The sequence below is a fragment of the Sander lucioperca genome, chromosome 19 (genome assembly GCF_008315115.2).
Source record: "Sander lucioperca isolate FBNREF2018 chromosome 19, SLUC_FBN_1.2, whole genome shotgun sequence".
Lineage (NCBI taxonomy): Eukaryota > Metazoa > Chordata > Actinopteri > Perciformes > Percidae > Sander > Sander lucioperca.
In genome coordinates this window covers 6,239,362-6,253,154 of record NC_050191.1, presented here as the reverse complement: position 1 = coordinate 6,253,154, position 13,793 = coordinate 6,239,362, and the positions used below count along the sequence as shown (strand labels likewise).

Sequence of the window (13,793 nt, the reverse complement as noted above, 5' to 3'; positions counted from 1 at the left end):
CTCAGTCCCTCCCCCCTTTCCGCTAAAGCCCAAAACGGTCTCCTAAGCCCCTCCCCCCACAAGGGAGAATTAATGCGTGTTCATGAGCAGTGATTGACACGCAGTTAGACACCCCCCCTGGCCCTGATTGGTGCATCTGAACAGGGAGCTGTGGATTTTTGCAAATGGTACTACAGGCTGTAGGTGGTACCAGAGGAGCCGGATTTTTAAATTCCCCGCTTCATGTAGTTCTACTCGTACATAGGGTCAGTTTCAGCAAATATGACAGAAAGTTAGTTTTATAAGTCTTACCTACTGCACCTTTAACAATAAAGTTCTCATGAGACTAATGGCGTCCCCTGTGGCAAATGCAGACACATTTATTCTGAAACACAATCACATCACCTGGATGACCAAAATGGCTCCACAAAAAGCCACAAGACATTATTTGGGTGATGGACGTGGCTCTAACTTTAGACATGCCTTAACCAAGGCTGGACTCACTACTTTACTTATCATCATCTTATGTATAATCTGCCCCTCTCTGCCTTTAGACCTCCCTCCCATTGTTTCCACTCAGGCTGCTGAGGTTTTCATTCTCACCCGTAGCTTCTTGTCCCTGAACAGCAGTTTGCGTCCGGTTTCATTGAGTTCCAGCCAATCAATCTTGGATTGTTGGCTGATGGTTCCCAGATTGCAGCCCCCGGCTAAGTCCACTGAGAGGAGAGAAAAAGGACAGGTTAACTGAGCAGCAGTCAGACTGCCAGTGTGACAATATGTCTGGCTAAAATTGGACTCATTTGATGATAAGTATCTATAATTCTATCAGGCAGAGTGAGCTGTGTCTCTACTTTACAAACGTACCTGCTCTGGTATCAACTTGATAGTATTAGTCTGCTGATACATCACATTTTTAATTAAAATCCAATATGCTCCAGTCAGTGTGGTCCACTCAATGGAAATGATACAGTTCCAACTAATGATGTACTGCAGTTCTTTGTAGTTGCAGCAGTTCAGCAGTTTAATATTATGGTGAGTAATCATGTGTTGATACTAGCTCTGGCTCAATGTGTAAACCAAGATATACTAAAAGATTTATGGGGAGAAAAATATCATAATTGCAGCATCATCAGCATCCAACAGTGTTAAAAACCCACAGCGTTGAAAACTGATGACTCACTATTACTTATAGTACGCTTATACAGTACTTTGGATACCAAAAAATAGCTTCTCTACATCGTTTTTTGTTGGTTTGCTTTTCGTGCCTGAAGAAGACCTGAGCTGGGTTGGCTCGTGGCTAATAAAAGCTAAAGCATATTGTATTTAAAAAATATGAATGATCAGTGATGGAAATACTCAGATCTTTTACTTAGCAATACCACAGTGTAGAAATACTCTGTTACAAGTAAAAACTTGCATTCAAAATTGTACTTATTGTTAAAATACCCAAAGTAAAGGTGCTCATTTTGAAGAGTGGCCCATTTCAGAATAACGCATATAATGCAATTCTCATTATTGATGCATTAATGCGTTCCTCACCTTAATGTTGCAGGTGGGGCTAATTTTAATGACTTTATATATTGCTGGATAGCTTGTGAATTGAACCCTGATTGAAGTCCTTGTTAAATCTTAACCGATGATAATACGTGATACTGTAATTTATTTGTTGATCATATTTTGTATTATCAATCTGAATTTGCAAAGTAACTAAAGTTATAAAATAAATCTAGTTGAGGACAAGTATAAAGTAGCAGAAAGTGGTAATCTAAGTACCATACTGTACCATAGTAAATGTACTTAGTTACTTTCCACAACTGTAAATGACCATACCAACACCAGAGTGACAAACCCATTCTTACCAATACAAATGGTCTTTATATCAATCAGATATGCGAGCTTCTTGTTGTCTTCAACTCCTCTCTGCTTCCTCTCATTTAGTCGGACACTGCAAAACAAACATTGGTCGATGTGACCTGACTGAATTTACACTGATTCGACATGCGAGTGTTAAATCCAGCATCTGCTGGCTTGGCTTCAGCTGCCGTTCAAACCCCCAGGACACTCCTGATCGTGATGTTGTCATGCAATAGTGTCCAGCCAGAGGCGAGGAGCAGTCACAGCATCCTGAAACCTGCTGCCTCAACCGCCGTCGGCCATTAGTCAGTCACCCGGGGGACGTCAGTCCTGACACTTTTGACAGGGCTGAATATTTTAACATGGGTGTGTGCTGACGAGCAGGCTGCGGCTCCCTGACTCTTATGAAGCCTCACTGGCGTGATACCTGGAATTTCTACACAGCTCAATACACCCATCTAATGGACAGAGCTGGAGATGCATATTAGGAATGATCAGGGGCTGATTAGTGGACATTAGTGTTAAAGGGGCACTATGCAGTTTTGGCAATTTCTTCACTATTTTCTCGCAGGTTTCTCTATAGAGCTCCCCCTACAGCTTCGGAATACATATTTGGCAGCTCCTATGTTTACTTGTGTCTGACTCCTCGCTCGGTCAGCCTGCCGTTTCCTCTTTCTCTGTTCCTCCGACAATGCTTTCCTAGCTTTCTGCTTCTTTTTTGCTGGCTCAGCCATGACGATACTGTGAAAAACTACATCGCTACCTTGTTCTTATAGCTATCCGGTTCCTGTATGTATGCAGTGCCGTGATGTCACGCGATACTTCCGGACGCTGAGGCCGCCGGCTCGCCGGCCGAAAGTTGCAAGGGTGGTTTTTTCCGCTCACAGGCGCTAGGGGGAAGCGAGACGACCACCATTCAACTCGAAAAAAGTCACATAACCATTCCAATGACTCCGACGCTGTTCAGTTAAGGTAAATTAAGCTAAAAAAAACTGCATAGTTCCACTTTAACAAAATAGTATTTGAACTGCGTGTATATTAAATTCATCATTTATACTTGGTTTAAAAAAAAAAGATACATCTTACTGTACAGATGGAGAGGTAAAGGGGCTTTTACATTTTCATACATCTAACATTTTTTCCCCCAATCATTCTAGAGTAGAAACTCTATAAAAAAAAATACTATCTTGAACTGCTGACATTATTTTTTTCTCACAATTCTGATATTCAACAAAACAATGAGTTCCGAGTTACACCTGATAACAGTTAACAGTTATCAGTTAACCAGTTACAATCATTTATATCTGTCTGACTTATCGGTGTTTGTTCTGTGGAAGCGGACAAACCTGTTGAGGTGTTTTTTTACTAAACCAACTTGACATGGTGCGTTTTTTTTGTGTAATTGGACCTACCTGATCAGGTGAGGGTTCATAAATTCTGTTCTGACTGATCCCAGGATCTCATTGTTACTGTATTCTACCAGGCTCAGCTCCCCAGCGTTAAAAATCATACACACCTGGAAGATAAAACACAGTAACATGCGGCATAATGGGAGCAGTAGTAGGGGACCTGGCAGCCACACAGGTACAACACATGACACAACGGTACTGCAATTATAGTTTATAATGTATTGCTCCTTAGCGAGTATCATCTAGCACTGCTGTAAACTTTTATGGTAAAAAAAAACGGTGAAAGGTGGATGTGTCTTTTAATTTGATGGAGAAAAGCCCCATAATAGCCTTTTTTAAAAGGTCCCATGGCATGAAAAATTCACTTTATGAGATTTTTTTAACATTAATGTGAGTTCCTCCAGCCTGCCTATGGTCCCCCAGTGGCTAGAAATGTTGATAGGTGTAAACCGAGCCCTGGGTATCCTGCTCTGCCTTTGAGAAAATGAAAGCTCAGATGGGCTGATCTGGAATCTTCTCCTTATGACGTCATAAGGAGCAAGGTTACCTCCCCTTTCTCTGCTTTACCCGCCCAGAGAATTTGGCCCACCCATGAGAAAGAGAGAGACATCATGGCTTGAAAACAAGCAAAGCATGGTCTATATAAAAGAGACTTCAGATACAGTATTAGGGGACCACTAAGGTCTATATAAAAGAGACTTCAGATACAGTATTAGGGGACCACTAAGGTCTATATAAAAGAGACTTCAGATACAGTATTAGGGGACCACTAAGGCCTATATAAAGAGACTTCAGATACAGTATTAGGGGACCACTAAGGCCTATATAAAAGAGACTTCAGATACAGTATTAGGGGACCACTAAGGCCTATATAAAAGAGACTTCAGATACAGTATTAGGGGACCACTAAGGTCTATATAAAAGAGACTTCAGATACAGTATTAGGGGACCACTAAGGCCTATATAAAAGAGACTTCAGATACAGTATTAGGGGACCACTAAGGCCTATATAAAAGAGACTTCAGATACAGTATTAGGGGACCACTAAGGTCTATATAAAAGAGACTTCAGATACAGTATTAGGGGACCACTAAGGTCTATATAAAAGAGACTTCAGATACAGTATTAGGGGACCACTAAGGCCTCTATAAAAGCATCCAAAAAGCAGCATGTCATGGGACCTTTAATAATAATCTTCAAGCTGCCAGAAACACACGTGTGTACTCACGGTTTCATTTTCAAAAAAGAACTTCTCGTTTCCCCCAGAACCAGGCCATGGCACCTGGAAGAGAAGCAGCAGAGTCAAGGCTTCAATTCAGATGTCCAACTCCATTTATTGTGATATGATATATGACACAAACTTGAGGAGGTGAATGGATTTCATTCACGCTGTTTAAAGCAGTAAAGAATGGAAGAAAAAGTCCCAACAACGTGTGTCTTCAACATTTTTCCAAATGTAATTTCATTTCAAATTCATCTCTATTATATTGGCGTGCAGGCAGAAGTTTTAGAGGCTGACGTTTTTAAAACCTCAGCAGATAAACTCAAACAAAGGCATGGCTAGATATCAGCTGAAGTAAGTAAATGTGTTGAATTTGTGCGATTTAGGTGAAGTGACCCTTTAAGTCCTACCTCGCTCAGTTTATTTGTCAGCAGGTCTCCCAGAAGAAGAGTGTCGGAGGTGTGAGCCACCAGGTAGCGATCTTTGCCCATGATTTTGACTTCTTCTATCTCATAACCATAATAGGACTTCAGGACCACCCGGGTTCCTGTAGAGAGGTTCCTCACTATCACCTAGAAGAAAGTGGAAGAGACAAAAATGCAAATAAGGAAAGAAATAAGACACGTTTCATTTGTATTTTTTCAAATAATAGGGGCGATATTCAATGACTTGATGCATAAGCTTAATAAAACTGGACTGACCAAGGTCTACATATCAGTTTATTTAGATATTACACACATAAATCCATCTGCACTCTGACAGAGTATAATAATCCGACCAGCTGTAACAGGAGGCAGACACACTCACAACGGGAAAGAAAGAAAATGTTGCTTATGAACTATTGACTGGAAAATGCAATTACACATCAGCTTGTCTCAAGAATTTCTCAATCCTAATCTCGTCAATTTCAATTTTGTATCTTATTTTTTCAAACAAGCACCAAAATCAATCCATGCATTAAATAACTTGGGATATTGTTTTGTTAATAAAAAAAATAAATATTTCTACACATTTCTATCAGTTGGGTTTACAGCGTTATTTAGAGGTGCAACGATGAATCGATTAGTTGTCAACTATTAAATTAATCGCCAACTATTTTGATAATCGATTAATCGTTTGAGTCATTTTTTTATTAAAAAAAATAAGATTTCTCTGATTCCAGCTTGTTAAATGTAAATATCTTCTAGTTTCTTCTCTCCTCTGTGACAGTAAACTGAATATCTTTGAGTTGTGGACAAAACAAGACGTTTGAGGACGTCCTCTTAGGCTTTGGGAAACACTGATCCACATTTTTCACCATGTTTTGACATTTTTATAGATCAAACAACTAATCAATTAATCGAGAAAATAATCGACAGATTAAATCGACTATGAAAATAATCGTTAGTTGCAGCCCTAGCGTTATTATTCTGTGTCACAAACTAGTGATTGTCACAGATAAAGTTATTCTTTTCCCAGTTTCAAAGGTTTATAGCACAAATAATATAATACAGCATTTGTTTTCTGGAATAACTGTACGCCTATATTTACATTTTGTTCAAATAACTAGCTTAAAATAATGCAAAAAAAGAAATGATATGCATTTCCGGCAGAAGAGATACTTGTCTGTTGGTGTGATCAGACAACCATCCCATAAATGTTGTTTGAAACCTCCTTAATTAATGTTTGTAAGATTTATATTTTTGTTCGGTTGTTTGGTCAATCTTCAAATTGGATTCAAATTCAATATGTTTTTACCTATTTAAAATTCCCTTTACTGGTCCATGTAATGCATCAATTAAATAGAAAATCCAAAGATCTTAATTCTTGGTATTCATATCAACTGGCTGTTTTCAAATTCACATCATATTAATTGGCAAGTGGCAGAGACCAAAGTGAGGGCTGGAAAAGCTTATATTGTCCTGATGATGTCTACTCATTGTTTTTGCTATTGTTCGTGTAATTAAAATATATTTGGGCGCCTGGGTAGCTCACCTGGTAGAGCATGCGCCAATATACAGAGGCTCAGTGCGACACCGCGAGTTCGATTCCGACCTGCAGCCCTTTGCTGCATGTCATTCCCCTTCTCGCTCCCCTTTCATGGCTAAGCTGTTCTATCAAATAAAGGTCTAAAATGCCTCAAAAAATAATCTTAAAAAATGAAAGAAGATACTTCAGTTGTGTGGTTGTCTCTACCTGGCTCAGGCCAACATAGGTCATCTCAAACTTGTTCTTATAGATGGTTCTCCGTAGACAGCAATCAAACAGCTCCACTCCCCCACACAGTGTTCCCTGTCAAGACACAAACGCATTAAACACCTATTACAGATTTGTTTTAGGTTTGTGTTTTAACAGAGGAATAAAGATACATGATTTCCATGTCATAGTAAGCTGTTTAATATCAGTCTAAAAACAGGTCACGTAAGAGACCAGAAAGAGAACTCTCCATGCATGCACATGCGAGCCCTGCTGCAAATCGTAACGAGCAAAAGGCACACTAACAGAAGTTGGAGTTAAAGTCACACTCCGGATTAAAATATTGTGATAAATAACTATTTACAGCACAGAGGCGTGATCCATCTTTCTTCCAGGCCAAGCTGGTGATGGTGTAGAGGTTTAAAATCTCTTTAGGCTTGGCTTCATCCCACACGCCTCTCCTGGGAGCCCAGTTAAACACCCGCAACCTAGGGGCAACGTCAGGGAGAGAAACAACTTGCTGACACTATACAACTTATATAGCATTCTTTACTCAGCTGATAGGCATTACAGTACTGTCTGTATATTGACGGAGGGACCATACACTGACCGGTCATAACTGCCAAACACAACCGACTGCCCGCTGGGGCTGGTGGCGGCCACGGTGAACTCCCTCTCTGTCCGGTCGCGGCTGTACTCAAAGGTCTGCAGGATGTGACCTTCCCTGCTGTAGGCCACCACCTTCTTGTCACAGCCGCCCACCATGATGCTGTTTGCACCCCAGGCCAGAGCGTAAGGTGGGCACGGGTGCATAAACAGCTTACCCTGTGTCAAAGTGGGAGCGTGTTTCGTTAGTCTGATAGAAGCATTGAAAACAAAATACATACCCTAAATGTTGCAGCGACCACTGATAAATGTGAGTACCTGAGACTCTCCTGAACCTTCGTCATCAAAAAAATAACGCACGACTGTCCCATCGGCGTGTCCAGACAGGATTCCTTTACCAGAAACACTGACACAGAACAGACAAATAGCACTTAATGAGAGTACCACGGAAGAAACATAAATAAGTATATCATTTGTTGGCATTTTGAGGACTAGGCCAGTCAGCATGCACTATTGCTTCTTCTTTTTCCCCCAAATGGTTTGGTCATAATTACATATGTAATATGTATAATGCATTTACTTGGTTGCCAGTGAGACAACACAGGACTCTGTGCCGTAGATGGTTGATGACTTGTTTGTTTGAGTGTTGGCAAGGCGAACCTATGAAAAAAAAAGTCCGAAAATGAAACATATTTACGACATTTCATCTATTATTTGACCTAAAACAGCTTTTGAATGCTGATATTTTTTTGCTACAAGGCAGATAGCAGTTATTACAACTGTTCGGTAACATTTTAAGTTTCTGGCAACAAATTATTTTAACTCAACTACTACTTCAAGCCCTACTGCGGTCTGCTTTCCTACTGGTACGTCTGTAATACTCCTATCAATTATAATACATGAACAACGTTTATTCAAACATGTTGCTGACTTACCTTGCCATCCACTAATCCATAAACAACTGCATGCTCTGCAGGCCAAAGCAAGCAAGTCACAGCGTTCTGCAAGACAGTGAATAAAACGCTGCATTACAAAGATGTCAGAAAGTTGGAAATTCAAACTTCCTACCAGGAAAAAAGCTCTCCGACATGCAAAAGCCATTTCTAAGTAACCCAATGACTTCCAAAGCGTAGATATTACATTACATACAATGAACACTAAAACAGCAGCTAGAACTACACAATAACTATACATGTTTAACATAATATTAATGACAAAAATTGTGATCCCTTTTCAGCCTTACATGGCTCAAATCTACTAAAACATCTGTGAAACATGCTAACTTAGCGGCTAAAATGGCCAAATACCTTTTAAATAACATTAACTGTTAGGGGTGCACGATTCAGAAAATCAATATCGATTTTTAGGCTCAAGATTCTATTCAAAATCGATTTTCGATTAAAAAACGAGTCTCAATTAAAAAAAAAAACAATTCACGGGCGCCCGGATAGCTCAGTTGGTAGAGCGGGCGCCCATATATAGAGGTTTACTCCTCGACGCAGCGGGCCCAGGTTCGACTCCGACCTGCGGCCCTTTGCTGCATGTCATTCCCCCTCTCTCTCCCGTTTCATGTCTTCAGCTGTCCTGTCAAAATAAAGGCTGAAAATGCCCAAAAACATAATCTTAAAAAAACCTGATTCACAGTATGTAAATGTAGTTACTTTTCCCATGTGATTGCAGTAGACATAACACAAAAAAAATAATAATAATAATAATAATAATATGAAAATGAAATATGAATCGATTTTTGGAATTCTATGAATCAATTTTGAATGAGTAGAGCTTGAATCGTGATACGAATGTGAATCGATTTTTTTGCACACCCCTATTAACTGTTGCATTAGTGAAATTATTGTCTAGAAACACAAGAATACATACAGTGCTTGTCACTACCATTTATTTTTTACACCACAGCAACTGCCTCTTCAAGCATGCGGTTCACTGTCAAAAGTGTCTACTCCTGTTTACTTACCGTCTGCACAAATTTGTTGCAAATGGCTTTCTTGTCCCCCCTAGGAGAGATGATAACACCGATAAAAAAATGGTTTGAATGCATTAACATAGATAACAAAATCCAGATTAATATGGGAGATGAAATCAGCCACAGGACATTACCAATCCTCTCCAATTTTGTAGACAAAGATGATGTTGTCGGACTGGCCGATGGCGATTTTGGTGGAATCCGGTGAAAACGCCATGTCATTGACAACGTAGCTCTGTTTTCCATACTGACAAAAGATTACATTGGAGTATTATTAACACACAACCTCCTGTTAGAGGAAGGCATTTTAACAACATACAGTATACTCGGAGATGCCATGGACAGGACTTAAAGGCATTAAAAAAAGGCACTGATGGTCTATTCATTTCAAAGGCCAATATCCACACTTTTGAATTCTACATTACAGATATTACCTGCCAAGTGTCCTCATCTTTAAATTTGAAAATGTAATGCCAAAACACACCCACGTTGCACTTGCAAAATAAAAGTTGCACCAAAGCAAGCGGCACTTAAGTTCATCACTGATAGCAGGATGTTCAGAAAAAGATTGCATGCTTGTGAGGAATCCAAATCAGGGTTTCTCCCTGATAAAATTGTTAATTGTTCATTATTAAGATGTTGTTGATATGTTGTATGTATGATATGGTCCTGCTGTATCGAGTGTATTAGTAAAAAGAAAAGGAAAACATGTTTTTGTACGATATATATTGTGGCTGTGTAACATTGACTCAAATGTTTCCAATAGCAATACTTAAAAAATACGTAAAAGTTTGTAAAGAGTGTTGCAATCTTTGTTGTTGTCTGTATGAAAACACTTCCTACTGATAATTAGTGCAGTATCGATTAGTTCTAGAACATGATTATTCAAGTATACTTATGTGGAATACACAATTGTGTTGAAATAATCAGTTCAGGTTAAGATCTACCCGGTCATCTGTGGAAGGATGGAGTTATCAATTTTATAGTAAATTATATCCATCATATTAGATGTGACAACAGTGTCTGTAGCATACTTTATTTTAACAGAAGGCCAATTTAAACGCCACGTGTCATGTTAATACATGATACTACTTCATTGTTATCCATAACAAGATTCTGTAGATGGTTTATACCCATCTTCTTCCTCTGTGTATATATATATATATATATATAAATAATAGGCTCTGCAATGTTCATATTGTTCCTGTTTTACGCAGCAATGCCACATGCTTGATACACTCGGATGTCCTTTTGATACAAGATGACAATTTCATTGCTTAAAACAATTCTTTGTCCCCTATACTTCAAATAACTCACTAAAACGCTCCTCTCTATGGTCCCCTTTGGCTTTTATGTTCAGGGCTCCTTACAATTGGACTCTCTATCTTCATTTAGCTTATTTTTTAAAATATATTCTCTTTTTTTTTTTAAAACAAATGACATGTGTTTTCCGTAATGCTATCACTGAATCGCCTTGAAAGTGAGATAGAGATGATACATCTCAATGGGGTTTATTGATATAATACATTTGACTTCATGTAGACCTCATTAGGCTATAACTGTACTCCTGTCTCACCTTGGAGTCTAGGGGTTTGGTGGAGAATTTGTCCCTCCTCTCTCCCTGCTCATCATAGAGAAGCACCACTCTGTCAACAGTGCAAACGGCGAACTTGGTGTTATTCGGTGCCCAGGCCATGCATGTCACCTTGGCAGCACCCTCCTGTGAAGGAAGGCAGAGAAAACAAACAGTCAGAAATGATAACGAGCCCATGCCTTAGCCGAGCATCCCTAGTTAGCTAGTTTTAGCTAACCCCATACATCACGATATTAGGTTCTGTAACGACATGGGCTCGCGCCAAACGCCATAGAAGATTTACCTGTTTTAACTGTCAAAGCTGATATAATTTGTCGACTGCTAAAACATAACGTTTGCCTATGCTTGAATCATGAAAACGCAGTCTTCAGCTAATTCGGTGCGTATTAGCAGTACTTTTTTTCAACCAAGTAACGCTCCGCAGTTGCTAGCGAACACTATAAGGTAACTTAACGTTAACGTAATGGTAAAAATCTTTAACGTTATTTAATAGCAACTAAACATGGATCAGTCAAGTCACTCAAATGCCGAATTGACAAGAGGAAATAATGTTGTTACAGCTTTCGAGTCGTGTTATAAAATAACGTTACATAGTCACACTTTTTAATTAATGTTGCTCTCCAGCATCAGCTAACGTTAGCATTAGCTAACTTGTCACTGTACTTACCTGGGGTGTTAATAGCGTTTTAAGATGCTTCAGTTGCATTTTCGGAAGCCTTTAGGAAGCTCGTACGGGGAAGAAAGTTATTAGTGCTGAGATAGAGTGCAATCTTTAGATTATGGCCATTTCCGAGATAGCAGCTAGCAGGGAGGGCATCTTCGTAGTAAACATAACTGTGATCTCCTTAGTTACCTCCTGATCTCCTTAGTTACCGCTGGGGCGGGGACTTATGGTGCTTTTAAAGCTATGGGAAATGTCAGATGCTGTTACGAATTAGTCTATTGCATGGTTTTGGTTCGACACATTTATTTTAGTCAGAAAAATAGTTTGTAATTGTCAGTTTGTTTTAATTAATGCGTTATTGTTATTAGTTATCATAGAGAGTACATCAAAATATGTATGTAGATTCAAGACAACATCTGTGTATGAGCAAAATCTGAAATACAGTCAAGCGTTTCATAGGCTCCGTGTTTCCAAAGCTATGAGCTCGGTCACAATTACAAAGCAAGCTATATAATAACAGACACAACAGTGCAATGTTATGTATGTGTGTTAAAGTAATGACTTTTTCACAGTCAGTGAGTGAGTAGGTTGGTCTTTTAGACGTCCGTATGGCCAGAACTTGTCTTAGTGCTTAAAAAGTTCACCTGGAGATGCCGGGGATTGAACCCGGGGCCTCATACATGCAAAGCATGCGCTCTACCACTGAGCTACATCCCCTTCCATGCTGAAAATTGCGAAGGGAAAGAATAAATAGCTGAATTTAAGAAAAAGGACGGGGCACTTCATTCATCAGGTTCTGTCCACATGTATTAGAATAAAGGATGCAATAATGGACTACCGTAATAAAAAATAATAATGAATAGGCGCACTCGTCAACTAAAGGAAATAGTTATGACAACAATTATGACACTTAGTTGCGGCAGGTACACACCAGTGGAACATATGTGACCCCTTATGTTAACTATGCCGAGGTACAATAATGCTAGCCATAGCCCATGTGAACGTGATTCTTAATTTAATTGCATTGTTGCATTGCATTTGTACTGTTCACTATAAGCCCGGGCCCGGTGTGACCATCGGTCCGCACCCCTGCCACCCGCTGACGGCTGACCCTCGGCCGTTAAACGTAAATATTTACATATATACATATTATTATATTATATTTACATTTGCTGGAGCTCTGCCCCTGAATGGGACTTTTGTTTTTACTCTGTAACGGATGCGACTTGAAATGTAGCAACGTATAATACGTGTGATAAAAAAGTATCCTACTAATTTAGTCAAACTGTGTCAAAATAGATGCGTTGTATATTTCAAACAATAATCGCATAGGGTTGAAGGTACATCATCAAGTACTAACAGTATCAATAGGACTATTGTTCTACATTTATTTGACGACATTAGTTACTAGTTACTTTGCAGCTTTAGATTATTAATGCAAAATATCAACTAATACATTATGATGCATTATTATAGATTTTACCATGGTCTGGGTGAATACTCAATGTTGATTGGCTGCAGGGTGTCCACAAATAAGTGATATAGACCACCTACTAAAGGAGTTCTGGTGAAAATGACCGTTTACCGTTCTAAATGAATGTGCTACATTAAAAGAAAAATATATTTGAATTTGTTATTTCCAACACTGAGTAGTCCTTCAGTGCCTCGTCCCATGAACACCACAGGATGGCGCTAACACACAAGCTGCAAGAAGTCACACTGCCACTCTGAACTGACTTTGTTTCACAGCGATCATCTCTCGCCTGGTTCGGTGTCCGGATCCCTACTTCAGGCTGCAGCTGACAGTACACATGGCGTATCATTTGTTCGTGAAAATCTTCATATCGATTTGGGGACGATGACATAGCTGGATAGTTTGTCGCCAAAGTACTTACTTAAGTTACCCAGCATAAATGAAGCCGTAAAAAATTTCCCCCCGGCTTCGTGCAACAGCAAAAGCATTAGGAGTCAGCCTCCAATGACAAAAAAATGTGAAATGACAAACCTAATGAATGAATGGATTCATGAACTAATGCCATGTTTTATTGATTCAGGGCAGATATAAATAGAAGTAATGAAAACAAAATGTCATCCTAGACAAATAAGGGGGAAAAAAACACAATACATATGTAATTAAACTTGAATTATATCCATCCTATCAGGCTAAACCAGATTCTATTTGAAAAAAAACATTAGTTCAAACGTAATCATCTCCACAATATGACCCAGAGACACTTTCCCCTCCTGTCCCTGCCAGAGGCGATTCTAGGATCAGACCTTTAGGGGGGCTCAGCCCCTAATGAGAATGT

The 13,793-nt window shown here is 39.3% G+C and overlaps 1 protein-coding gene and 1 non-coding gene across 2 annotated transcripts in view; both read right to left on the bottom strand.

Moving 5' to 3' along the window:
• ift172 (intraflagellar transport 172) overlaps positions 1–11,699 on the bottom strand; it is a 49,167-nt gene extending 37,468 nt beyond the window's left edge. The window contains exons 1-15 of the mRNA XM_031313865.2: positions 11,488–11,699; positions 10,803–10,946; positions 9,361–9,473; positions 9,218–9,257; positions 8,181–8,246; positions 7,826–7,905; positions 7,564–7,651; positions 7,250–7,464; positions 7,004–7,127; positions 6,640–6,735; positions 4,875–5,036; positions 4,471–4,524; positions 3,246–3,349; positions 1,839–1,924; positions 583–695 (exon numbers count right to left, since the gene is read on the bottom strand). Of these exons, the coding sequence (XP_031169725.1) occupies positions 583–695; positions 1,839–1,924; positions 3,246–3,349; positions 4,471–4,524; positions 4,875–5,036; positions 6,640–6,735; positions 7,004–7,127; positions 7,250–7,464; positions 7,564–7,651; positions 7,826–7,905; positions 8,181–8,246; positions 9,218–9,257; positions 9,361–9,473; positions 10,803–10,946; positions 11,488–11,526 (1,524 nt within the window). The 5' untranslated portion in view covers positions 11,527–11,699. The remainder of the gene's footprint in view (positions 1–582; positions 696–1,838; positions 1,925–3,245; positions 3,350–4,470; positions 4,525–4,874; positions 5,037–6,639; positions 6,736–7,003; positions 7,128–7,249; positions 7,465–7,563; positions 7,652–7,825; positions 7,906–8,180; positions 8,247–9,217; positions 9,258–9,360; positions 9,474–10,802; positions 10,947–11,487) is intronic.
• Positions 11,700–12,129: 430 nt separating this feature from the next.
• On the bottom strand, positions 12,130–12,201 carry trnaa-ugc. The gene has a single exon. It is a non-coding gene; the product is annotated as a tRNA-Ala (tRNA).
• Positions 12,202–13,793: the final 1,592 nt, after the last annotated feature.